General features: G+C 48.6%; 1 protein-coding gene across 50 annotated transcripts in view; it reads left to right on the forward strand.

The window, feature by feature from the left end:
* ablim1b (actin binding LIM protein 1b) overlaps positions 1-27,500 on the forward strand; it is a 54,984-nt gene that overhangs the window by 6,799 nt on the left and 20,685 nt on the right. For 19 of the 50 annotated variants that reach the window (XM_035533630.1, XM_035533608.1, XM_035533621.1 and 16 more), the window contains exons 1-6: positions 9,016-9,506; positions 14,249-14,383; positions 21,463-21,646; positions 23,018-23,133; positions 25,329-25,455; positions 25,670-25,763. In XM_035533630.1, the coding sequence (XP_035389523.1) occupies positions 9,485-9,506; positions 14,249-14,383; positions 21,463-21,646; positions 23,018-23,133; positions 25,329-25,455; positions 25,670-25,763 (678 nt within the window). In that variant the 5' untranslated portion in view covers positions 9,016-9,484. Of the gene's footprint in view, positions 1-9,013; positions 9,507-14,248; positions 14,384-21,462; positions 21,647-23,017; positions 23,134-25,328; positions 25,456-25,669; positions 25,764-26,241; positions 26,408-27,500 lie in introns of those variants that run through there. The other 31 variants (XM_035533616.1, XM_035533618.1, XM_035533607.1 and 28 more) reach the window with 8 other exon arrangements.

Genomic DNA, 27,500 nt, shown 5'->3' on the forward strand with positions numbered 1-27,500 from the left:
GAGCAACGAAAGCTTGTGCTAGCAGAGCTGCAGCTCAAGGGGCGATTCCGGGTGGCGTCACTTGCGGCACATGAACGCGTTATTGAAATGCTGTGCTGTGCTTTGTGTCTCAGGGGTATCTGCACTGATTCATAATGACTTGATATTTCTTCTAGGGCTTTAAAGGCCTTGAACTGATAGAATGCAGTACAACTGACAAATAGTGCCATAGATAAGCACTACTTTCAGTAGTTGTGGTATAATGTAGGAATTGTATGCATCTGCGCCGCTATGGGGTGATGCTGTGGATGAGAGGCATCCAGAGAGATGCACTAGTGGTAAGACCTTGTGAGGCTGGGACAGGACTTCTTACTGCCTTGCATGGCTCCTGGCACTTATGTTTATGGTGTGGCTGTGGTTAGTCATGTGCCCTGGCTGTGGCCACGACCCCTCTGAGCTGTGCATTAAGGGCTTTAAAGCAGTGGAGGGAGGTTCACGGCAAAGGGTCCGACGACGCATGTGGGTCGAGGCTGTCGCCTCCAGCTTCCTTGGCTTCCTCCTCTCCTGAAAGGCCTCCGCAGCTGAGGACAGGCCAGTCAAAGTCTCCTCCCCCGAGATATTTACGCATCTCTCTCACACACACACACACACACACACACGCCACCCGTTAACTAATCACTTTCTGTATAAAATCTGCCACCTGAGTAAGTGCTTTTAGGCGTCTCCCTTTTCAGTAAATGAAAACACAACAAGTACAGTTAAGTCTTTATGGCATAGAAAGGACAGTCAGACTTTATGAGATATCTGCTGATTGGGGTTTTTTTTAAGCTTCACAGTGCTGCTACACATTTAACACTCCTGCATTAAGGGTAATAGGCCCATCTGCAGTGAAGTGGATGAGATGATGTTATATTATCTTTCCGTGTTCTTCCACTGTGAGTTTGCTCCTTATTGGCTGGATGGTAGAGTGTGTCTTCACTGGAGGGACTCTCTTAAGGGTCATAAAGCTTACTCCCTGATGCATGATGGGGCTTATTTCAACAAACAAACAGGGCCGTCTGGTTACCAGGCAACATCCGCTTCTTCTGGCTGTAGGGCGGGTGAGTGACCTCAATTAGTGGGGGTCTAACTTGAAGCAGCCTTACGTAAAATACTAGAAGGGAAAGAGAAAAATGTCTTTTAACTGGAAAGGATGACAACATTAAGAAAGTATTTCCTCACCATTTCCTCTACTGAGAGGGAAAGCATGGTGTGCAGTGGTGAAATTGTTGGCTTGGGATTGCAAGCAGGACGTTTTCCTATTATTTTTTCGCTCTAGTGAAAGCAGTTGGTATTTGGTTGATGAGAACTAGTTAGCTTTGCTCTAATGTTCATGTTTTATGCTCTCTCTCTCTCTCTCTCGCGCGTGTGTGTGTGTGTGTGTGTGTCTGTGTGTGTGTGTGTGTGTGTGTGTGTCTGTGTGTGTGTGTGTGTGTCTGTGTGTGTGTGTGTGTGTGCGTGCGTGTGTGTGTGTGTGTGTGTGTGTGTCTGTGTGTGTGTGTGTGTGTGTGTGTGTGTGTGTGTGTAACTCTCTGCATAGACCTGCTTTGCCAGCTATAAAGTGATTCTTGATGAGCAAATATAATCTGTTCCAGTAAGCAGGCGAGCAGGACACCCAGCTGGCAGAGTCCCTGACGCGCAGTGCATCACCTCGGCTGTTGCACGAGATCGGTGCATTTGTGAGGCTGTGTGTGTGTGTGTGTGTGTGTATGTGTGTGTTTGTGTGTGTGTGTGTGTGTGTGTGTATGTGTGTGTGTGTGTGTGTGTGTGTATGTGTGTGTGTGTGTGTGTGTGTGTGTGTGTGTGTGTGTGTGTGTGTGTGTGTGTGTGTGTGTGTGGAGCAGATTGATGTGGAAATGGGGATGGTGTCGTTCAAGTCTCCCAGACAGAGTCAGTACTCACAGGAAAAGAGGGAGTTAGCTCAGTGTGCCTCTGTGAGGCAAGCAGCTTGCTCCAGATTTCTCAACACTGATGAATTCTCTTTCCATATCTCGTGCGCTCTCTCTCCCTTCCTCTCTCCCTCTTTTTCTTTCCTTGGACTCATGGCCTTTAGATAGAAAACCATTCTTGTTGTGTTGAATTCCTAAAGGGATGTTGTATTGGGGTCATGCAGCCAGAAAAAAAAACATACAAGCAGATGTTTGTGTGTTCGAGTCTCGACATGTCACTTAACATTCTTTACTTTAGAACTGGGTGTGTTCATGTGCTGGCCTAACAGTGGTATTATGACATTCTGTACATTATTAAATTGTACCTTAATATACTTGTGAAAACACATTCTCAGTGTATACATGTACTCATAGTGTGTCTCACACACACACACACACACACACACACACACACACACACACACATACACACACACACACACACACACACACATACACACACACACACACATACACACACACACACACACACACACACACATACACACACACACACACACACACACACACACACACACACACACACACACATACACACACACACACACACACACATACACACACACACACACACACACACACACACACATACACACACACACACACATACACACACACAAACAGCTTTTGGATTGACGAGTGGAGTAACTGGCATCAAGTGTACGTCTTTAAATTTCTCAAATTCAATAGGTGGCCACCAGGGGGAGTGGTTGTTAATTTATTGACAGGACCCAAGTGTTCTCTCTCTTAATGAGTCTCTTTTACAGGAGGGAGGTAACTATTTAAAAAACAAGACACCCACTTTTATCCCAGACATGAATAGTCATTCAGACAACAAAGTAAATCAAAGAGAAAGAGGTGGATCCACTTAACGGTGAACTAAGAAAAATACTGCATTTATTTATCCATGATATGAACTGACCTTGAGCAACCACAGACTTACTGTTCCCTGTTTCTCAGAAAGATATCAGAGACGAGACACTGGAGATGTTCTTTGAAACGACGCCGCATCGGTGCTCGGACAATATGGAGCTTGGTTACATAACGTGCGTGTGCTCTCATGAAGCGCTGTGCAATGTGACTCACATTTGACTTGAGAAGTTCTGGATTCTATATGCTTAAGTCGTCTGTAGTGTGCAGGAGGGAAGCAGAAACATTACGCAAGACAGTGTGGGCCTAGTTTGTATGAAAAGGGACTGTTTGTGTTATAGCTCGTTTAAGTGAGGCCCCATTACAAGGCAACACACTCCTTTGAGAGCAGGCCATGTACACGCTGTGATCGTTAAACCAGGATAAAGTGTGGTCCCTCCCATAAACCAAGTTCCCACTGACATTTCCTGCATACATGTCACATGAAGAATGAAACAATCACCTATTACAAAGCACTGTAGCCGTGCGTGACGACCGAGAATTAGCCCCGTCTGTGTAGAGGGCGTGTGGGGCTAGGGCTGTGCCCTGTGTGCCGTGTACAGGAACAGTACTAAGAGCTCGCTTCTTTGAAGGATGGCATGTAACAGGCCGTAGCGTGGGTTACATTGTGCTGAGTGATTAAAGAGAATTTATGCATATCATGTGTAAATGAATGTTGTCTGCATGTTCTAAGAAGAGAACCCAGATTACTTTTCACCAGTGTGCTTGTTACGTGCAATTCATGTTCTTTGGTTTCTCACTGTAACAAGCGAGCGTCTAGTTGCTTTTGATCACTGATCCTGAGGATCTCATGTTTGTCTTTAGCAGCCGGTGGAGCTCTCCTGGCTTCCTGAACTCTGTGCGAGCACTAGCATACCTGCAGAAAGATTCACACAGAAGATTCACAGATTTCCAGAAGATTTACACAGAAAGTAAAGCCGAATTAGTAAGTAAAAGAAAAGCTGATGGGTGTGGTTGAGTGGGTAGTGCACTTATGAGCTGGAGGTTCTCATCACCTCTCCTCCAGATAGCTCCCATACTTTTGTATAAGGTTACGAGCCCGAGACTTTGATGGCAGGGTACAGTGGTATCCTAGGTACAGTGGCATGCCACAGACTGACACAAGCATCTAAAAATGTCAGGTGGACACAGGACAGCCTGTCCTCATCTCTCCTGTGTGGTATGTTATTCATCCATGTACTCTTCACATGGAGGGGATCCAAATACCCTTCCAAAAGAACAGCAAATTCTGTTGTGAATTCTGTGTTTGTGTGTGTGTGTGTGTGTGTGTGTATGAGTGTGTGTGTGTGTGTTCTTCACTAAATAACAGTCTTCTGTTATTTAACCTTGTGGGTGGCCCGGGAGTAGCGTTTCAGGATAATATCCTGTCATCAGGTGTCATTATAACTTGCCACATTCCCATGACCATGGCAAAGCTCTGTAAGGGTCATTTTACCTGTTAGTGTGGCAGCAGCACCGTCTATCCTGCTGTAGTCATTATATCCCACATTACAGATGCAGAGCAACAAGGAGCCCTTTAGCAAAACTAATAGTGGATGAATGTGGCATAGTCAGAGTCACGGTGCAGGAACGGCCGCAGGTTCCTTCTAGAGTCCCAGAGCACCTTTCTGAAGACCGGCTCGCTTTTCTGCGCTTCCTCTAGGCAACACGTTTGTTGTCCGACCTTTTGTCGGGATAAGGTTACCTTTGATCCATAGTGGTTGCTTATGTAACCACAGTGACCTCATGCTTCCTGCCCTTGTTTTCCGGGAATCAGTAGGTATGCACGGATGAGTGTGGGTGTCTGAGTGTTTGTGTCGGAACTGCTCTGAAATCTCATTTCCCTGTACCACGGTGAATGCTGCAGACAAATATTGCACATATTGCTGAGATGACCATTATTGTACGTCCAGCGTAACAGCCTGAAAGAACAGGGTGTGCATTGATTTAACAATTAACTCCCCTGCAGATTTTGCTGAGGAGAAATTTCCTTTATGCCACAGTACAAATCATACACACATAAAAGTCCATTTGGGAAAAAAGGGGACTGTCCTCCCAGGCACTCTCAGCACTCTGCTGTTGCTCGGACAGGCACATGGATGGACCGGGTTCAGTCCAGCTCAGTTTAGGACAGCCAGCGTAAACATTTTGGATTTCCTGGACATGTAGTAATCCGTTTCTCCAGTCGGAAGGTTTCCATGTAACCATGCAGAAACAAAGCAGAAACGCTGAAACTCTCATGGCTGCGTGTTGAGTTCTAGGCATTCAGGGGTGGCAGGGAAAGAATGTTTTTTCTCAGTTTCATGTAACGTGCACACAATGCCAGAGTTTTGGAGGACAGGTTACAGCTTCATCTAAACGTTGAATAATACAGCTGATTGGACATTGTAATGAAAAACAGCTATAACGTAACAAGAAAGGTCAGCTTGTGATCTTCCTGAAGCTCGCACATCCCGATCGCCTGTGTCTGGTTTTAATTGTGCCACTGTTTGGGTGCAGATTGCCACTCATGCCTCCGGCTGTCCCAGGTGCTCGCTTTCCCCTCCTGAGAAGATGATCACTAAATATACACAAGTGAAGCTGCTTAAAGCAGCCAGGAAGGAGCTCACAACAATGACAAGGCTGCCAGCAACTACGGCAACACGCCCCCACCTGCCTGCCACGGCCAGGCCTTCCTGCTCCTGTGGTGACCACCTCGTCTTCCCCACTTGGCTGGAAAGGCTTCAGTATGCCCAGCTTCACCCATGTGGGCAGACTGTACGGATCCAACCTCTGTCCCGGCAAGTAGCGTGGAGGACTAGGCCAGGCGCGAGAACTCTGCGTGCTGCATGTCTGTCGTCAAGGGTGGGAACACGGCCCAAGCAGTCCATGATGGAGGAACTCCCCTTCCTCCACCAAAGCAAGTAGGGCAGCCCCCGACATGGGACCTGGTCAGCCAGCATCCATGTAGACTTTGAGAGTGGCTTTGAAAAACCCAAGAGCAAAAGATGAGAGCTTTGTATTATGGCTTTGGAGACAATGCCAGCTTCTCTGCTGGTTCTTTATATTCTTTGTGAAGCATATTTTTTGGACAAGAATTATTTATGCTCCAACAGTTACCAACCGGTTAGTATCCTGTTCTCATTTACATACAGTCTAGACAGAAAAATATTCCTAAAGCATTTCTAATTTCTTATTTAAAAATGTCCTTGGAAGTCTGTTTTCACTTTAAAATAAAACATCCATGATGTTCTTAGCTGTGTGGTTCCACAATCCTTCCAAATGAACATTTTGAATAGCAGAGCAAGAATGGGCTCAAGGCAAGAAAATGAGTTTTACAGCGGAAGAAAATAGCTGTTTAAATGTTGTTAGTTTGGAATAATTAAGCTACCACTTTGGATGATAACAGTGGAGCTCGCGAGCCACTCAAGCTCCACGTGGGCAGCTGCGCCTGTTGGTGGTAAACACAGTGCATGCTGGCGGCTACGTTGACTACAGACTGGCGAGCTGGAGGCAGACCTCTCCTGCTGGCTGTCCGGCAGGCGCAGGACTGCTGCAGTGGCCGCATTCTGGAACAAATCTGTCGATTAATCTGCTGCAGTCTGCAAGCCCACGAGCCCTCCGTAGCAACACTTTGTCCCTGGTCCATTCATTAAACCTCTTCGCCACACACCCCCTGTGCCCTTTTTTTGGGGGGTGTTACGAAGCAGGATGTATTGTGCAGCTGTTATGATACTAAAAACCAGGGCTGGAGGGATAGCCGAGAATCGAGGCACACTGCGTACGTGGGAATGTTTGAAAAGATGGAGCTCTGTACAGACTGCAGAATCGCAGGACGGAGAGTGTTATCTTGCTTTACCTACACAGAGGTTTGGTATTTTGTATCTTTTGTTACATCATCATGGTTGACTAACTGTCTTGTGCTTGGTTGCTTTTGCTGCAGTTGACTCACAGAGCTCACAAAGGGCCAGAAAGCACACAAAGGAAAGTCTCTGAAGCAACTAGCATTCACTACCACCGCCCCCCTACCCGACACACTCGTTTTTGACCCTTTGTATGCTGACACACACATCATTTTCTTTGTCTGTCTCCCACAGCCTACAGAAATATAAAAGAAAGAAAAAATAAGATAATCCTCTTAATATGAATCCTAGATTTAAAGACAAGGGCCGGGCCTACTGTCCTAGTCTAATGGCGGCATTCAGATTACCTACAGTCCTAGTCTAACGTGGCTATTAAATTACCTACAGTCCTAGTCTAACATCAGCATTCAGAATACCTACAGTTCTAGTCTAACGTGGCTATTAAATTATCTACAGTTCTAGTCTAACGTCAGCATTCAGAATACCTACAGTTCTAGTCTAACGTGGCTATTAAATTATCTACAGTCCTAGTCTAACGTCGGCATTCAGATTACCTACAGTCCTAGTCTAACGTGGCTATTAAATTATCTACAGTCCTAGTCTAACGTGGCTATTAAATTATCTACAGTCCTAGTCTAACGTCAGCATTCAGATTACCTACAGTCCTAGTCTAACGTGGCTATTAAATTATCTACAGTCCTAGTCTAACGTCAGCATTCAGATTACCTACAGTTCTAGTCTAACATGGCTATTAAATTATCTACAGTCCTAGTCTAACGTCAGCATTCAGATTACCTACAGTTCTAGTCTAACGTGGCTATTAAATTATCTACAGTCCTAGTCTAACGTCAGCATTCAGAATACCTACAGTTCTAGTCTAATGCAGTTATTCAGATTACCTACAGTCCTAGTCTAACGTGGCTATTAAACTACCTACAGTCCTAGTCTAACATCAGCATTCAGAATACCTACAGTTCTACTCTAACGGTGGCTATTCATATTATCTACAGTCCTAGTCTAACACGGCTATTCAGATTTCCTGTAGTCCTAGTCTAATGGCAGCTATTTAGATTATCTACAGTCCTAGTCTAACGGTGGCCATTAATGTGAGACAACAGCCTACGGTTAGGATTTGTGATACACAACCTATTGTCTTGATCACGCACACTGGCACCGAAAGCAAATGTCAGATACTTATATATTTATAAATGCCGAGATTATATATCAGTAGCTCACCAGAATCAGATAAACAATACCAGAGTTCAGCTACGTGTCCTAATACTTTGGTCTAAAAAAAAGTTGGATCTAAGCAAAAATGTAATATTAAATGTACTATTAAATGATAACATATATACTGTATTTAATGTACACAATATATATATATTTTTCACAATTGGTGTAGAGTTGCTGCAAAACCTGGTCTAAAATTAGCACTTGCTGTCTAACTGGCTCCTATCTCTGAACACACACATATCTGCACACATGGGCATGCATTCACACACTCGACTTCTGTGTGAAGTTTAGCTCACCTCCCTCACACCCTTAGCCATGTCTGATGGACAGTGGAGTACAGGTGTTCTCTGTTACCTCTCACTGCAGTACAGACAAATGTTCAAACTGGGGCCAGTGTAAAGAATCTAAGACACTTTTGTTCAGTTCTATTGTGGCTGTGGAGCATGCTGAGGCTGCTGGGTAATCCTTCAGAACAGGCCCACTCCCTCAGCACACGTTCGCCCCTAGAGACACCAGCGCATTGGGCCCGACATTAATAATGCCTCTCAATCAACTCCCAAATTCAATTGTTGGCCCAGTAATCCTATAATGTAGTACCATGACACCCTGACAAGGCCTGGCAGCCTCTCAAAAAATCGAATCGCTCTTTTATACAATACGCTTTGCCGCATCTGTCTGAATATGACTATTCTTTCTGGATGAAAATGTGTATTTCCATTGCAAAACCTTCGCTGAACTTAATGTTTTACAGGTGTTTGCTTTCTATGGAGTTGTCAGTATAGAAATAGTCTTCCTTTGGGAGCTGCCTCCACAGATAACAACACTAGTCAGAACATAGCTGAGGTAAACACAGCAAACTAGATCATATGCTGAACAATGAGGGAGAAACAGAGCAACTGAGAAGCACCCAAGCAGTCACATACACATACAGAGAGAGAGAGGGGGAGGGGGAGAGAGAGAGAGAGAGAGAGAGAGAGAGAGAGAGAGAGAGAGAGAGAGAGAGAGAGAGAGAGAGAGAGAGAGAGAGAGAGAGAGAGAGGGAGTGTATAAAAAGAAGCTGCATGTGCTCCCCAGCCCTCCCCGCTTAGTTTTTTTGAAGAATGTAAGGTGGCGTCTCTGACTGGGAGGGATTATGGCTATGGAATCTGCATTTGTCACACACAGCAGCTGCAACCTGGTTATTTCAGCACAGCGAGGGCAGAGTCCACACAGACACACGCGTGCGTGCGCGTGCGGAACAGGGGACGGCTCGAGAAACGGACAGCAAATGAGCAATCGCACGGAGCCGAGCAGCTGCTGAGCTGGAGACTGGCAGTCCCTCCGTTCCTCTGCCTTCGTTTCATTCTGTCCGCTCCCCTCCTTAGCTGTCATCTTCCTCCTGTTCTCTCTCTCTCTCTCGCTCTCTCTCTCCCCGCTCGGTCTCCTCCTCTCGTTCGGACTGGGAGGTGGAGGGTGTGGGGAGATCCAGGGACAGGAAGCAGGAGCAGCAGATCTCCTCCCCAGCGCCGGCAGCCGAGAGAGCAGCACGAGCCAATGGTCATGGTGAAGGAGAAAGGTAGTGAGAGCGACACGCTGGCAGTGTGTGTGCGTGTGTGTACGTGTGTGTGGAAGGGGTGCAGCCCCGGGCTACCTGCCCCCAGGGACGTAGAACTTGCGCTTGCCCAGAGGGAAAACCAGGCCGGTCTGTGACTGTGGGGAAGACGCCTTCCGGCCTGTGGCGCGCAGGTGGACGCTATTGTGGGAGCGTGCAGGTGGAAGGCTGCGCTTTTTCCACAGCGTCCGTGTACATGTTTCTTCCAAAAGGAAAAAGAGCACCATGCATGTCTCTGTGGGTGAGGCGAACGTCTTTCGCATTGATCAGTGTCCTTTGCGAGTTGCTTTATGATAGCCGCCAGTTTGGTCGGTGGGTGCCGCTGTGACTGGTCTCGAAAGTCTCCACTGAGCAACATCCTGGCTTAGGCATGCTTGCATGCATCAAACTGTACCTAAAACACTAAAGCGTTTGCAGAACCTTTGACGACTACATGTGTGCTCACGTGGCCATGCGGGTGTATGTGTGTAGGTGTGAGTGTGTGCGTGTGTGTGTGTGTGTGTGCATAATCTGCCGTGTGTGTAATCTCTGTGATCTGTGGTGCATGATACTGCACTGGTGATGAGATAGGAAGCAGTTGTAGGGTCCTTAACACCTCCAGCTTATCGCCTGATTCCACCAGTGCTGTTATTTAACTGAATAAGGCACCCAACATAGCCTTAGAAAACGACACCACTGATAACGGCCTAGTACAGCAATTTGGTGATACATTTAAAGAAGGAGGAACGCTCTCATGTGGTGTTGTGTAAGACTGTTTAAGAATTGAAAAGCCATTGAATTATTTACAGGATGCGGGCAGTGCGTGTTGAGTTCTGTGTAGGACAGCGTTTGGGCTTTCATTCAGAAGGAGACGCACTGTTCACTACAGTGCTGTAGCACCCGATCGAGCCGTGAAAAGACAGCAGCAGCGGTGAGGAGGCTGAGAGGATGGTTCAGCGATGCGTTCCCTGCCTTTCCGAGAGTGGCTCATGATTCGGGAAAAATGCTTCAGTGATCAGTGCAGAACGAGGTGCAGGAGAGACAGAGACAGAGAGAGAGAGAGAGAGAATAGACTTGATAATGCATTTAGCGCACCACTGTATCCATGGTAACCAGGCATCGAGTGGTCTGCTGTTGAGGCCATACCCTGTGTGAATCATATCCCAAAAAATGAAGCACAAACCTTTATATAAACCTGTACCATTTACTTTAATCACATTTTGTATACACACACACACACACCCCTGCAGACATGCTGTCACACAAACATACATGCGCATCAATTCACCATTGCACACGGTCTCACGCACAGGTGGGTTTCCATTTTGTGTATGGAGCTTATGTACATGTCCCTCCCCAGCAGTGATCACACCTTTCACTGTAATTCTAGATTAAGTTGTGTGTGTATGTGGTAGGGTACTGCAGTAATCCAGTAGATTATATACAGGGGGAGAGCCTGTATCCGGTATATGCAACTGGTCTATACATCTTCTGATTATACATCTATACATCTATTTCCCACAAGCCTAGACCATGAAGAATTCCAAACAGTTCCTGTGATAAGAGGTGGAGCGCTATAGTCGGCAGTCCTCGGTGACGGCCAAGTGGCATCCCAGCCGCCTTGGTGCCAAATGCTTTGCCTTATCCCTCAGCACACGTGTGACTGAGCAACATCTGAGCAGCGGGACCACACACACAGACACACACTATGGAAACTTTAGAACTCTGGCCAGACAGGCCACAGGCCTCTTCATGCTATCAGAATGGGGAGGGTGTTGGTCTCAATAACACCCAGCACTGTGTGAGTGATTGTAAAAGCTGATCTCTGTCTGCAAAGAGTCCTTGAGTTTGAGAAAGGCGCTATTTGAATGTAACTAATAATAATAATAATCTGCATGGTTTGACGTACCGCTGGGCCCACAGAGAATAAAAGGCTCAAGGATCAGGCGAGAATAATGAAGATGTTTTAACACTCCCAGGGGGAGCAGTGGGAGCAAGACCGTGAAAACTATTGTAAATCTAACAGCAGCTGATCTTATTGCTTTTAACTCTCAGGAAAGTGAAGATGACAGATGTCTGTCCCTTTCATGAAATGAGCTAGTACTTTGTTTAGCATTCTATCTGCGCTGCCCATCTCCTGCTGTAGTTCTGGTGGTGTTTGTTGGCATATACCAGCTTCCTGTGGTGGTCCATGCAGTGGGCCTTAATGCTCCCACAGAGAGATGAGGCCGGCTAAGCCTGTTCCCTACTCTCCAAACACTACTCTCCAAACACTACTCTCCAAACACTACTCTCCAATGGGATTCCCTCTGTGGCCTGTGTGTCATTACAATACATAAACATTCACCACTCAGGAAGGGGCAGCGGAATATCGTTCTGAGGTAGATAAAGCAGAGCAATGATGTGTGTGTGTGTGTGTGTGTGTGTGTGTGTGTATGTGTGTCTTTTCCAGACCTCCCCTGTCTGGCCTGACTTTCTCCCATGCAGGCTCGGCATCGGGTCATGGTCCTCATGTCTGCCTCAGTTTCAGGATGGAAAGCACTGTGTGCTTCAGGATGTCTGTGCCCATATGGCTGTTTGCCTGAGTGCCCGCCAGGCAGTGGGCCCGGGCAGTGGGTCGGGTCTGTGTCAACGGCTGCCTCGTTTACTTGTTTGACACTATTTTGTAAATCTTCTAAAGTATGCATAGGCAGACTGTATAACTTTAAAGTGGTTTGAGGGGTTTTTACAGTGAGGTCAATGTGTCATTTTCAATTCTTAGACCTTTTTTTTAAAAGTCTTGTAACCCACCTGGTAAACAGCTGTGGGCAGTCAACAGTATCTCCGAAGAGAGATTTCACACAATCCCTCCGGAGGATCTGAGTGCCACACTCCTTCCTCTCTCCTTCCACCAATGCTAGTGCTAGTCCTGCAGAAACAGGACGGGGCGCGCTACCTCACCTGCACACACCTTAGCACCTGCCCCACGGGACCTCGCAGCCCTGCTCCCCACCCACGTCAGGCAGGCACCTCATGCTGCCCTGTTGCCATGCCGTTACAGCCGGTCGCCATGACAACAGCTCTCTCCAGCGTTGCGCGCCAGTCTGAGAGAGATCCTGCTCTCCCGCCCGGGCTACGAGAAGAGCGCTCCTAAGGACTCCAGAGAAGTCCTGAAAATGCTGGAGGCTTCGAAGACCAGACTCCTAAAAACTCCGGAGTGCTCCTGAGAATGCCAGATGCCAGCCGGAGCGGTGAAAGGCGCACAGGTTGTTTGGTTGGGCTCATGGCCGGCAGGCTTGTGCAACCTCCCTGGCCAATAAGCACTGGCCAGCGGTGAGCTCTCCACATGATACAGTTTTCCTTCGGCTAATTTCTCATGGACCTTTCAAGTGGACAGCAGTTAGATTAGAGAGGCACTCGTCAACCGTCACACATAACTGGGGTGGGGGTAAATATTCCCAAGGGCTGACTTGCGACTGTTTGGTGTTATTGAGTCAACAGGAGACTGATAGTGAAGGGAAGACAGCGAGAGGGGAGAGAGCAGGAACATTTGACAGGAGAGAGCGAATGACGAAGAGCACTAGTGAACGCTGGGGAGCTTTATCCTCCTGTATTAGGCTCACCACTCCACTGCAGTGCCTAGGGCAAGGAGTGAGAGAGAGAGAGAGAGAGAGAGAGAGAGAGAGAGATGGAGGGAGAGAGGGAAGAGAGATATATGGTGTAAGTGTCAGCTTTATTTCAGCCAGCACAAAACGAGCCTCTCATTATCTATGTATGCCCTTTGCTATCAGTCCTATAAACTCCCCTTGCCGACGGCTCAATTATCTAGATTTAACACGTCCGAAACTTTGTTAGCACATATGTGTGTGCACATGGGGGCATGTATACATGAAGAGAGAGATGATGCATGTGCCTGTGAACACTGGCCAAGAGCTACAGCAGCTTGTGCCTCAGGCCACGTGTGGCGCACACGCAAACAAACGCGGCGGACCGGCCATCAGCCACTGTTACGCAAGTGTTGTCAGAGGGGAGTGATGTTGGTGCTGAGCCGTGCAGACAAATAAATGTTCGTGCAGGCTGGAAATGAGGGCCGTGGGCGTGGAGCGTGGGGCGTGAGCGTGGGGCGTGAGCGAGGGGTGTGGGGCGCGAGCGTGGGGCGTGGGGCGTGGACGAGGGCCGTGAGCGTGGGTTCATGGGTGGCTAAGTGACAGGGGTTAGCGCCTCTCCATGTGCCTGCGATAACTGCAGCGTCACAGCTTGCTAGTCCTGCTGGTCACTCCACACCCAGAGCAGATCTCCACTCACACCTACACACTGTGTGCCTTCACCACCCGCAGCCCATACGAAACAACTCCACCTTTATGAGTCAGAGAGGTCTAGTCTGTCTTCAGGATGTCTACACTCTCTGTTGGGATACGTGGATGATTAGATAACAGTGGGTAAATGGCCAGGAAGGGCGCATAGTTAATTACATTTATATTTAACATAACAATGGCTTTTCTGTGCATGATACTTTTTCAAGCATAAAATTATATTTGCATATGGTTTGGTCTGGTAGTGATTATACTTTACTTCAGGCATTCAGACCTAAGGACAACATTCCCATAGAGGTATATCGCTTTGCCCATTACCTGTCTACCATTCCGCTGAACACATGTTTAATGGGGATTTCTTACTGGCTGGATGACTGGGCCATTTTCTCTTCTGTTCTCCTGGTACTGACGCAGCGTGTCTGTGCTTTCCTGTAGTGGCCCATCCTCAGGAACCCCACCGGCCCCCCGAGAAACTGGTCATCCAGTGTTACAAGTGCGGGGAGCCATGCAAGGGGGAGGTGCTCCGCGTGCAGTCCAGGCACTTCCACCTCAAGTGCTTCACCTGCAAAGGTAAGAAAGTCTGCTGCGCACTGCCAGGTCGGCTCTCACCTGGCACTTAGCTAGTGGTCTATAACACACGTTGGGAAAGGGGGGTGGGGTGACGGAAACAAATGGGAAAACTGATTAAGTTCTCTGTGACTGTCACAAGAGAAGGATTTTGATGGGCTTAAAAGCCCCAGGAAGAGAGTGGATGGATAAATACAGATGAACTCCTTTTTTCTTCCCTTCCCCCTCTCGCGCACTTCCTGTTGGAGGGTGAACCTGATTCATTTCCTGTTGTTCATAACTTCTACTCTGTTGTGGTCTGACCCAAGAACAGGAGCACAAAATCACGGGAGCTGTTATTACCTGCTGAATGAAATCTCGCCAATCCATTTCCCCCCCTGCAGAGTCGTTTCAGATAGGCTGGACGCTCACATGCGTACCACGTTCGGACCCTGCGTGTAGCCGGCTCAAGGCCTGTGGAGCCTGGATATTTCATTTCATTTTTCCTCTCGTCACTGAAGGGGAAAACATTCATGATTTGGATTCTCAGTGCTGCAAATTTGAATGAACTACAGGAGAAAATATCAGCAACATCCAAGCCAGTCACCCTGTGAGCCAGTGTGGAACTCTTGTGTGTGGTCGGGTTTGTATCATAGTCTGACCTTCCTCAGTGGCGACCTGCCAGGTACAAAGAACATTCCCTCATTTCCTTTGGGCACTCGAGGGAACACTAATCAACCACTCGTTTTTTGTTTTGTTTTTTGTACCACTAGACCATCATTCAACACTCTCCTAACACCGAATTGATCTTACAGAGTTCAGAAATCGCTGAATTCTTTCTGCGCGCCTGTGAGTGGTTGTGGTTGCGCTCTGTTGTTGCATTCTCCTGTGTGTACAATCGCTATGCTAGCCTTTGCCCCAGCAGTCATAACAATGGCAGAGGCCCACTGAGTGTTGACATGGTGTCTGAGCTGTAGTGAGTCTGAACTGTAAACCCCTGTGTGCATAGTGGCTGTTGCATTTGCAGGTCTTGGCTAGTTATGCACTGAGCCCTTTAAAGCAGACACCTATGGGTTTCCCCGGCTAATCCCACCCTGTGGAGCCCACAGTGGAGCCCAGCTAATAATCACCAAAGCTCCCTCCCCTAGTTTCAGTAAAGAACAATAAACACACGCCCTTAAAGGGGAGTGGTCTGTCGGTCATGCCTTAATGCTGGCGCCGTCTCTTAAGAGCTTGGGGCTCAGTGATGTCTTTGTGATATGATCGCTTTTCTCAGGGGCCTTGAGAATTACCATTCACACATTCTGTGTGTTCTTGTGCCTTCAGCAGATTTCAAACGCTTCCACCTAAGTATGCTTCAGTGCTTCTGGAAAGTTCTGCTGGAAAAAGCACAATATATTGATGTTGCCAATGACCAACAAAAGCTGTTTGAGGTAGTTAGTTGGACAGTGTTTTTTGGTTTTAGTCTCAATGTCAGTTTGGCAAATTCCAAACTACTACCTCAAAATAGCTCCACCAGCCCTGAGCATCGTCACCCAGAATGGAACCAATGGGCCTTTTGTGTTAGTTTCCTTTGGCTTTCTTCCATCTTGGAATTAGGTTTGATCTAATCTTGCAAACATGCAAGTTAAGGCTTCACTAAACCTCCGTTTAGAGCTCCCACACTCAGTGGCATGAAATTAACCTCTAGTGTGAGACTGCAGGAAAAACAGCAGTTATCATAGCCATATATAGCACGCCGTGTGACTGGGCTTAATAAAATACTCCAGCATCCTGAGGAATGCAGCCTGTGAATGGAGTGGGCTCAGAGCTTCGTCTTATATCTGCCAGTGTCTCCGAAAGACCCGCCTGGCTTATCTGGTCTGCCACTCCGGTATCTGCCTTCCATATTACCTCATGTTCACACTTTCCATTCCTTTGTAAGATCAGGGAGCATCTGAATCTTGTGCTACATGCCATATCTGTCAGAAAAGATGTGACCCTGGTTATGAGTGGATCGAGACACACGTCCATTATGGCATAAAGAATCCTCAGTGCTGTTCTTAGCTTAAAGGTTTAAGAACCTATTATGAATAGAGAATTCACAATTTTAGGTACCTATTTATTATCAGCACCATACTGCCAGAACATTGTACTATGAATTTCTAAGACTTTATATGTGCATCTATAGACATTAGTTTTCCTATTGTGGATATATTCACTATATTTGATGGTGCAGTAGGCACACCAGTGCATCTTCTGGTGGTAGACTGCTGTGGTCCCTAACAGTGGCTAAAACATGAGCAGTGCAGGTGTGGCATAATTAGGCCATGGAGCTTAAAGACTCGTTAAAGTAAAGCCAAAAGTGTTGTGCTTGTCTGGATGGGATGCCGCTAATGCCGCTGCAGTAGAGCAGGATGGAGCAGGTTAATAAAATTCTATCTGTAAATCTGTGGCTGGAGAGTGAGTACAGTAACAGCCTGCCAGCACCTCAGCTTTGGTAGCTGGAGTGTGTTTATGATCCGAGCCAGTGGGCTGTGCTTCCTTTCCCTGGTCCATTAGCTGCAATAGTTTGGGTAAACTCATGCTGTGTGTGTGTGTGTGTGTGTGTGTGTGTGTGTGTGTGTGTGTGTGTGTGTGTGTGTGTGTGTGTGTGTGTGTGAGTGAGTGAGTGAGTGTGTGTGAGTGAGTGTGAGTGCACTCACTCAACATTCTTTTCCGTATCTTCCCTCAATGACACACTCATTCTTTGCCCCCTGCCCCAAAACACGCACACTGAGTGAATGCTGTGTCAGTCAGACAAGCTCTGTGTTATTTTCAGCCCTTACGATACCATGCAGCTCAAATTAGCTCTGCTGATCCCCACTGGGAGAGAGGAGCCAAGCAGGGGTCTGGATACCTCTGCGAAGTGTGTGTGTGTGTGTGTGTGTGTGTGTGTGTGTGTGTGTGTGTGTGTGTGTGTGTGTGTGTGTGTGTGTGTCTGTGTGTGTGTGTGTGCGTGCGTGCATGTGCGTGTATGCGTGTGTGCGTGTGTGTGTGTGTGTGCGTGTGTGTGTTTTCGTGTGTGTGTGTGCGTGTGTGTGTGTGCGTGCGTGTGCGTGTGTGCGTGTGCGTGTGCGCGTGTGTGTGCGTCTGTGTCTGCGTGCGCGTGCGTGTCGGTGTGTGTGTGTGCAGGTGTAGGTGCGGGCGCATGTTGGGGAGGGTGTAGCACTGGTGTGTCAGGAATCACAGCCACAACAGCTGTGGAGCTACACTAAAGAGGAGTGGCAGACCCCCGCAAGAGGTCAAAGGTTACGTTGTTCCAAGATGTCATTCCCACAGCCTTTCTGCCAAGCCTTAGGAAAAATCCACATTTCATTTGATGACATGGACAGTGTGCTGGGGATGTCTACTAAAGTTACTATTTTCAGAGCTCCTGATTTTGGAGTTAAGAGCCAATGAGAATTTACGAAATCCAAGGGCATCACCAGCAAGAGGAGGGTCCGGCCGGATGGCTCGTGATTAAGGAGGTGATGGAAGAGTTTGTTTCTACAGGCCTGGCAGATAAGCATATGCATTCTTTACAAAAATAGTTGAGTGGATTTGTCTGGCAGCTGTCACTGTCTCCCATTCTGTAACACACACACACACACACACACACACACACACACACACAGCAACTGTTTTTAGTGAGACATCCCCAGTCTTTTAAATTCATAAGCACCACACACACACATAGGTGCATCCATGTTTTTCACTGATTGGACAGTAAAAAGCTGTTATAGGCTCTAGTATAATAAAACATCCAGCACAGAATCACCAGGTTGCCATGGAGGCATGTGACAAACACATGTGTGGGGAACGTTTATGATAGTTGCTCTAACGGTCCTTAACGTGTGGGTGCAGAAAGCCTGTAATCCTGTGTCTTGAGAGAGGCAGCAGGGTGGAGTTACCAAGGGTCAGCCTGGTCCCACTCGCTAACCAGCCCTGTGGAAAAGCCAGCAGGGCTTCCCGACCCCCACATACACCTCCAACCCTGAACTGTCCCGCAACAGATGAACCTTCAATAGAAAGCTGAAGGACTGGTCTGGAACTAGTACTTCACAGTAAATGTCCCCATTAAAACCTGGTTCCTAAACCACTGCAGTGTGTCACACCCCACCTGGCATCGATAGAAGCCAAAATCATGACATTGAGGGCATCGCCACAGCTCCGCAGTGTTCACCATAGCTGCAATGGGATGGCTTTGCCTTGGCTCAACGGTATCGTGCTGTGCGCGTGACATCTGTTCTCGGCACAGCAGGCCAGCGTCTGTAGCTGGCGCTGTGAGGCTCACACCTCTGTATCCTGGCCGAACTGTCCGGGACAGTCAGGTCGGACAAGCCCACCAGGCCATCACTATGCCCACCAGGCCCACCAGGCCATCACTATGCCCACCAGGCCCACTAGGCCATCACTATGCCCACCAGGCCCACCAGGCCCACCAGGCCATCACTATGCCCACCAGGCCCACCAGGCCATCACTATGCCCACCAGGCCCACCAGGCCCACCAGGCCATCACTATGCCCACCAGGCCCACCAAGCCATCACTATACCACCGCGTGGGCAGCAGCAGTGCAGGCTTTAGCGGGCAGAGTTTGGGGCATTGATAGCTAGCGTGCATGCCGAGAGCATTCCCGATCCGACAGCCTTGTTGAGGCATTGTTCGGTCCGTCTCATTGGTCGACTGATAAAAGGGTTGGGAAAGTGCAGGGAGGGAGAACAGTTCCGGGATATTTCCTGCAATTATGTTGCAGGTCCACTCCTTGTGGGCCAGGGCTCTCAGACCACTGCAGTGTAACGAGAGGAAATATCGTGTGCTGTTTTCTCAAACCATGCAGCTTAACTAGCTGTCTGGGTGAAGCTCAAACAATTCACAGAGGGAATCGTTCAAAACCCGTCTTCTTCTTCTACATTATCTTATATGCTGTTGCGGCTGTAGCTGCTGATGTAGCGCACATGTGGAGGTGCAGGGGTGTGGTCATGGGTGGCAGGGGGTCGAGTCGCTCCCTCATGTTGTGGCTGAGCTGTGCCAGCACTCAGCAGAAGAAGGGGAGGAGGCACAGGGCTGGCAGGGAGGAGGAGCAGGCAGGGCTGACACAGAGGGAGAGCGGGGCCTCGCGGGCAGGGTGAGAGCGGGGCCTCGCGGGCAGGGTGAGAGCGGGGCCTCGCGGGCAGGGTGAGAGCGGGGCCTCGCAGGCAGGGGGAGAGCGAGGCCTCGCGGGCAGGGTGAGAGCGGGGCCTCGTGGGCAGGGTGAGAGCGGGGCCTCGCGGGCAGGGTGAGAGCGGGGCCTCGCGGGCAGGGCTGGCACAGAGGGAGTGCGGGGCCATGCCGGCAGGGCTGGCACAGAGGGAGCGCGAGGCCTCGTGGGCAGGGCTGGCACAGAGGGAGCGCGGGGCCATGCCGGCAGGGCTGGCACAGAGGGAGTGCGGGGCCATGCCGGCAGGGCTGGCACAGAGGGAGCGCGAGGCCTCGTGGGCAGGGCTGGCACAGAGGGAGCGCGGGGCCATGCCGGCAGGGCTGGCACAGAGGGAGTGCGGGGCCATGCCGGCAGGGCTGGCACAGAGGGAGCGCGAGGCCTCGTGGGCAGGGCTGGCACAGAGGGAGCGCGGGGCCATGCCAGCAGGGCTGGCACAGAGGGAGTGCGGGGCCTCGTGGGCAGGGCTGGCACAGAGGGAGCGCGAGGCCTTGTAGGCAGGGCTGGCACAGATGGAGCGCGGGGCCATGCCGGCAGGGCTGGCACTCACGAAATGAAAGAAATGAATTGTGTGAGCGTGTGCCTACGTGTCTGTGTTCGTGCGCGTGTCTGTGCGTTAGTAAGAGTCCCACACACGCATGTTCTGCTCAAGTGCGCAGGTCGTGGCTAATGCGACTGACATTGCCCACACGGTGCGTGTGGCATTCTGAGCACTGGGTGAAGGTTACTGAAATCCCAGGTGAGGAGAGAGGGCACTGCCCACCTTCACTTATGCAACCGCTCCCTTCTGCTAATCACACCCATCACCACGGCCACCTGCTTGTCGCGGTTTGTCTGTCGCCATGGCAATCTGCCTGCAAATAGTGGGAAAGATGGCAAAGAAAGATAGCATCTCTGAGGCCCTGCGCTGCTGTGGGCCTGGCAGGGTTTGGTGACTCTAACCACATTTCATCACAGACTCATGTATTTGCAGCGCTGACAAACAAAGACGGATTGTCCTGGGATGGGGATTCTATTTTAGTCAGAAGTGCATGTTTCACTCAGTTCCTATTTCAAATGGTTTCTTTGCATTATTTCTGTTATTATAGAGAATTATGCATTTTAGCCTCTAGAGATTTTGTACAGAGAAGCTTGCCTTCAGTCCCGTTCATAGGGAGTAAACCGAACTGCCCACATGAGGAATCATCATTCAAAGATGTCAAAAACAAACAAACGCAATAACTACATTGCATCCATCATACATCCACACACATCCATACACATCAACATACATCCACAGACATCCATACACGTCAACATACGTCCACACACATCAACGTACATCCACACACATCCACACACATCACACATTCATCAAGATCACTGGGTTTACACCATGTAGCCAGAATTGGGCGGTTGTAAATATTTTTAATCACCGGAGGCTGACAGAGGGCGTTGTCTCCATTACCATGGCCTGCTGAAAAGCAAGCCTGGCCAAACACACTTACACACACACACACACACACACACCCCTTCAGGAAATCTGGAGCTGCCCAGAACCCCTGGTTCTGGCTACCAGAATGTTCCATTAGCATATTGTGCTTTTATTGGTCAGCAGAAAACGTAACGTCAGGTCCGGCAGAACAGCTGCAGAACTACTCAGCAAGCAGGAGCCTCACCAGAGTGTGAAGGCCACACAGAATTCATTACCTTTAATCAGACACTCCGAGAAGGTTGGATGGTTTCTACTGCTGATGAGGGCTGGATTCTGCAATTAACATGGACCCTAATCTCTCTTTCTCTTGTGTGGCTCTCTCCCTCTCTCTCTCTCTCTCTCTCTCTCCCTCTCTCTCTCTCCCTCTCTCTCTCTCTCTCTCTCTCTCTCTCTCTCTCTCTCTCCCTCTCTCTCTGTGTGTGTGTGTGTGCAGTGTGTGGCTGCGACCTGGCCCAGGGTGGGTTCTTCATGAAGAATGGGGAGTATCTGTGCATGGTGGACTACCAGCAGCTGCATGGCACGCGCTGCCACGGCTGTGGGGATTTTGTAGAGGGGGAGGTGGTGACAGCATTGGGCAAGACCTACCACCCCGCCTGCTTCGTCTGCACCGTCTGCAAGTGAGTCCTGCAGGCATCTGCACACTTCCGCTGTATAATGAATATAATGTATAATGAAATCTTCAGATTAAAGAGTGCTTACACACACTCACCCATACTGGCAAGTGTGTTACTCTGCTACACAGATACTCATGCCTAGAAATTCACCTACACACTAAACAAACACATGCTCTTGCTCAGATCACACACATGAGCCCAGTATTTTATCAAGAACATCACTGTGCAAGTGCAGCGGTCCCAGAAACACACACACACTTCCTTGTTGAAACACATAGATGTGCCCTAGTAGAAGAATTCTCATAGCTATTAGACTAACTTGCACAAAGGTTTACACTTCCTAGAAGTACACATATAAGCCCAAGCAACAAAGAACCATATATCAGCCATTTCCCCTTGTTGTGTTATTTTAGGTTTTGATTTTATAGAACTTTTACATTAATATTACAATAACATGCTAAATATGCCTTATTTAGACTCCTGTGGGCATTTAAAAATAAAATTTTATATTCTTTATATTATTGTTTTTTTTTTGTAAAATGTAGAAAAACAGTAATGGACATATATGGTTTTTCACTGTAAGGCCTCATATAATGAAAATATAGCATCAGATGCTACAAAAATACTAGCATATGATCCAGGTACATCACACTGAGAACACTCTGAGAACGTGAGTATCAGTAAGAGGCATCTCCATCAGTAAGGGGCATCTTTAAATATAAGGGCGTCTCCATCAGTAAGGGGCATCTCCATCAGTAAGGGGCATCTCCATCAGTAAGGGGCATCTTTATCTGTAAGGGCGTCTCCATCAGTAAGAGGCGCCTCCATCAGTAAGAGGCGCCTCCATCAGTAAGAGGCGCCTCCATCAGTAATGGGTGTCTCCATCAGTAAGGGGCATCTTTAAATATAAGGGCGTCTCCATCAGTAAGGGGCATCTTTAAATATAAGGGCGTCTCCATCAGTAAGGGGCATCTCCATCAGTAAGGGGCATCTTTAAATATAAGGGCGTCTCCATCAGTAAGGGGCGTCTCCATCAGTAAGGGGCGTCTCCATCAGTAAGGGGCATCTCCATCAGTAAGGGGCGTCTCCATCAGTAAAGGGTGTCTCCATCAGTAAAGGGCGTCTCCATCAGTAAGAGGCGCCTCCATCAGTAATGGGTGTCTCCATCAGTAAGGGGCATCTCCATCAGTAATGGGTGTCTCCATCAGTAAGGGGCATCTCCATCAGTAAGGGGCATCTCCATCAGTAATGGGTGTCTCCGTCAGTAAGAGGCGTCTCCGTCAGTAAGAGGCGTCTCCATCAGTAAGGGGCTGTATGTGACGCTGTGAGTGTGTGAGTGTTATTTAACGTCACCTGCTCTGGGTGTTCCTACAGGCGACCCTTTCCTGCTGGAGACCGAGTCACCTTCAATGGGAAGGACTGCCTCTGCCAGCGCTGCATCCAACCCATGTCCCCTCCTTCCAAAGACATCAGCGCTTCCAGCAGTGAGTGTGCGTGCGCGTGCGTGCGCGTGAGTGTGTGTATGGGTGTGTGTGTTCCTAAGTAGCTCATAAGACTGACAATACCGTGCGTCAGTGCTGTGTTCTGGATCAGGGCTGTCATTTAAATCATGTCTAAGCCGTAATGTTATTGGCCAGGACAAAATAACCAACACCACTTTTCAAATGGCCTCCCTTCTTCCAGACTCTATGTTTTGAATCTCTATGTCTCTATCTCTATGGCCATAAATCCTAAACGTCTTAACTGGCATTTTAAAACAGGCATGTAAAAGTCAGCTTTCATCCTCTCCTCAGACTTCCTGCAGTGCTATTTGATATGACGGCAGCCTCTTGCAAAGGTCATTCCTGTGCTATCAACCAGAGACAAGCTCTCTCAATCTCTCCTTCCCTCGGAGGGTTCCCTTACTTCTGTAGCAGATTGGGGGTCCTCACAGGGTCATTGAAGACACGGGACCCTCTGAAAATGAGAGAGAGGGAGAAAAAATGGGGGATTGTTGGGAGTGGCTCAGCAATTAAGTTACTGGACTTGTCATGAGAAGGTTGCCAGTTCCAGCCACACCACCTCCAAATGACCACTGCTGGCCCCTTGATCTAGGCCCTTAACCCAAAAGTGCCCGAGCTGTTCTTGGCCACAATTGTAAGTCATTCTGGATAGAAACATCCGGTAAATGCCACAAATTTACATTTAAGAGAGGGATAAAGAGATGGAGGAAAACAGCAAGAGAAAAGAGAGAGAGAGAGAGAGAGAGAGAGAGAGAGAGAGAGAGAGAGAGAGAGAGAGAGAGAGAGAGAGAGAGAGAGAGAGAGTCTTATACAATCTTCCTTTCTTCCTCAGATTTGTCCAAACCAGGTCTGTTGTTTGACTCACATTCTCTGCCCGTCTGGCTCCTGCTGTTGTCGTAATGGAGTTGTGCCGATTTCATTGTCATTAGGGTTTCTAAGGCTTGCAATCCTCCTGCTTTGCATTCTTGACGCTGTTGTGTGTGATTTGTACTGATGTCTCGTTCACACACCAAGTGTTATAGGCTCATTGTAGCGAGGGGCTTCGGTGCTTAGACAAGGTTTGTCTTAAGCAACGAACCAACATCTGACAAATTTACCAGCAGCTGAAGAATGAGGATGCTCACACGATACCCATTTCACGTTTCAAAGCATAATTTCCATTTCGTGAAGACTATCGTGAAGACTGCATCAGAAATACAGTGGCTTCCATTGTGTGCACACAAACCCATAGACACAAGCGCGCACAAAAGTGCAGGCTTCTGAAGTACGCCCGGTAATGACTCTCTGTCATGATTGGCTGGTCATTTGTCATTCACTAAGCGGAGAATTTGGTCACATATGAAATTCTTTAGTCTAGGTAATCATTTTGTTTTGAAAGACACGGGATTATAAATTGGCTGATGGTGGCGTTTAAAGACTGCAGAATCCTGGAAGCCTTTTTATACGTCCGTAAGAACCAGGAGATCCAGGAGTTCAAAGGAGCACAAAGGCTTTGATGTGCCTTTTGACAGGAGGATAGAACGCAGATTTCCTTGAAGACTTTCCATGTCTTCTGTTCTTTCTCTATGCTTCTCTCTCTCTCTGTCTGATATGTTTTCGCCTCTCATATATGCATTGTGCACTAGGAGGTCCGTGCGTGTGTATGTATCATCCACTCTGAGGTGTGAAGGGCAGAGCAAGGTTAAGGCTGTTTGAATTATGCTGTTGAGGAATATGGTGTCATTCCATCGCACTTCGCCTCCACCAGTGGTGGAAGCCTGACCCGCCTCGCCTCCACCCCAGCTTTTTACAAAATGCTTTGAGCAGAATATAAATACAAGTTGACAATCCTGAACTATTTATAGAGCCCAATCGTCCCACACATCAAACATCCGAGCTTAATTCCCCGTAATCCTTAAAGAGAAGGCTACAGTCGTCCCCTGGTCATCCTTCTGTTATCTGACATCGCCCCCTAGTGGCTATACTGCATTTTTTTCAAACCCTTGTGCATATGGAAGTATTCCGATGACCACTGGTACTGAACTCTAAATCCCTGTGTTTGTGTAGTACATTTGCGATTTTAACTATTACTTCATATCCTTCACAGCATTATATGTCATGGTGTGTGTGTGTGTGTGTGTGTGTGTGTGTGTGTGTGTGTGTGTGTGTGTGTGTGTGTGTGTGTGTGTGTGTTAACCCTGTAGACTGTGCAGGCTGCGGTAGGGACATAAAGAATGGCCAGGCTCTACTGGCCTTGGACAGACAGTGGCATCTCGGGTGCTTTAAGTGCAAGGCCTGTGGCAAAGTTCTGAGTGGAGAGTACATCAGCAAGTGAGTCAGGCTGAAATATCTCCTGCTCTCTGTGTTTCTCCATCTCTCTCTCTCTCTCTCCGCTCTTCCCATCCTCGCTCTCTCTCCCTTTCTCCTCCATCTCTCTCTGCTCCCTGTGTTTCAGCTTTCTCAGGTCCCAGTCTGTGCGTTTTTGTATGGCTTTAACGTGAATGCGCCTCAGAGCTGAAACGCAGTCTCTCCCGCTCTGTTTCAGGGATGGTGCGCCGTACTGTGAGAGAGACTACCAGATCCACTTCGGGGTGCAGTGTGAGGCGTGTCGTCAGTTCATAACAGGCAAAGTTCTGGAGGTGAGTGTTCTACACCTGCGTTGGTGGGAGACTCCCTTTCATCTGTGGGCCTCTCCTGTCATACCATGCCTGTGTGTCGTGTGTGTGTGCGTGCGCGTGTGTGTGTGTGTCTGTGCCGATCGTGTGTGCAGATGTGCAATTCTGCTGGTGTGTGTTAGAGCACTGAACTTTCACACTGCTGCTCTTACCCAAACGTCTGCAGCTGGACACATTGAGAGAGTCAGGCCTGTCTGTTCACATGCGCGCATGCATACACACAAACACATGTAGCGCAGCGCAGCACATATGCGCTAATGCTGGGACTGCCATGTTTGAAGAGTTCTGGGCTCTCACGACCTCATCGCTGGTCCTCGGGGAGAAGAGTACAGAGCCAGCAGCACAGCCTCTGGCCAGAGTCCAGGGGCCCACCCTACCACAGCAGGCAACGCGACCTCCAAGCACGGGCCCTTCTGATTGGCCAAGAACACTGCCTGAGGGAGGGAGAAGGAGAAGGGAGTGATTAGGAGTTCTCTGGAAAAGTCTTGAGAGAAGAGACAGATTGAGGGACTGGGGTAGATCGACACTGAGCCAAAGGGAGAAAAAGGACATCGGGTGTAATCTGCTAAATCAGAGGAGTGGGATTCGGTGCTAGCAACCTGCCAAAGGTAAGAGAACCACGTGCTTTCAATCAGTTTTCAACTCTATTCAGTCAGTCTGCATCAGACCGTGTTAGAACTGGTGGCGTCTTAGATGTAGTGATGCACTGACGTATAGTGCCGTTTTAGATGCCCCGCCAGCCACTGTGAGAGGGCTGGGAGGTGTGAGGGTCAGACTCACTTTAACATGTTGCTTTACGGGCTACGCACTTTACGGGTGATGGGTGTGTTTGAAAACGCTTGGTGAGTGCACGGAAGCCCTGGAAGCCCTGGAAGCACTGCAGGCTTGGTCGCAGTGGCGTTCAGTGAAAGGAACGACTCGATCGTTCTTATACTACTGTATAAGCCCGTGTAGGTACGTGCAGAGCCAGCCCGGATGAGAGGAGTCGGAAGCACCGTGGAGGTGTGTTCTTCAGGACAGAGCAGACAGCCCCATCCGAATGGAGAGACGTGCCATACTGTTAGGGAAAGCAGGAATGTTTTGATAAAAAATCGCTTTGCTTGTGCATTGACATGAGAGCTTTCACAATCGCCAGCCCCACCCAGAAGACACAAGAGACACAAGATATATCACACACACATTACACACACATTACACACACATACAAATTGTTAATGAACTATGTTAAATACAAATGGTCTTACTCACACATTGACACTAAAAAGTGCTTCATGAGATTGCCCCTACAATGATATCCATACTCTGTTACCAAACACACACACACACACACACACACACACACACACACACAAAGAGGGCTTGGAGGAAGGGTGAAGCAGGTGTGTGTGTGTGTGTGTGTGTGTGTGTGTGTTATGGGTCACTGCCCTACACCTGCTCGGGGTGTGTATCTACAGCATGGACCACCTTTTCCTGCTCACAGAGCGTGACCCTGGGTTGGGTGGGAGGCGGGGCACTATATGCCAGTGTCAGCTCACCTTATCGCCATGGCTACTGAGGGGAGTGGGATGGAAGTGTGTGGGTGTGAGTTCAGCAGGAGGAGAAGGGGAAGGTGCCTCCACACACTCCTTCCAGAGCAGCTCCTCACATACACACACACACACACAAGCCAAATTATACAACTCTGTGCCATCCTTTAAAGAT

This window comes from Electrophorus electricus, chromosome 14 (genome assembly GCF_013358815.1).
Source record: "Electrophorus electricus isolate fEleEle1 chromosome 14, fEleEle1.pri, whole genome shotgun sequence".
NCBI classification, from domain to species: domain Eukaryota; kingdom Metazoa; phylum Chordata; class Actinopteri; order Gymnotiformes; family Gymnotidae; genus Electrophorus; species Electrophorus electricus.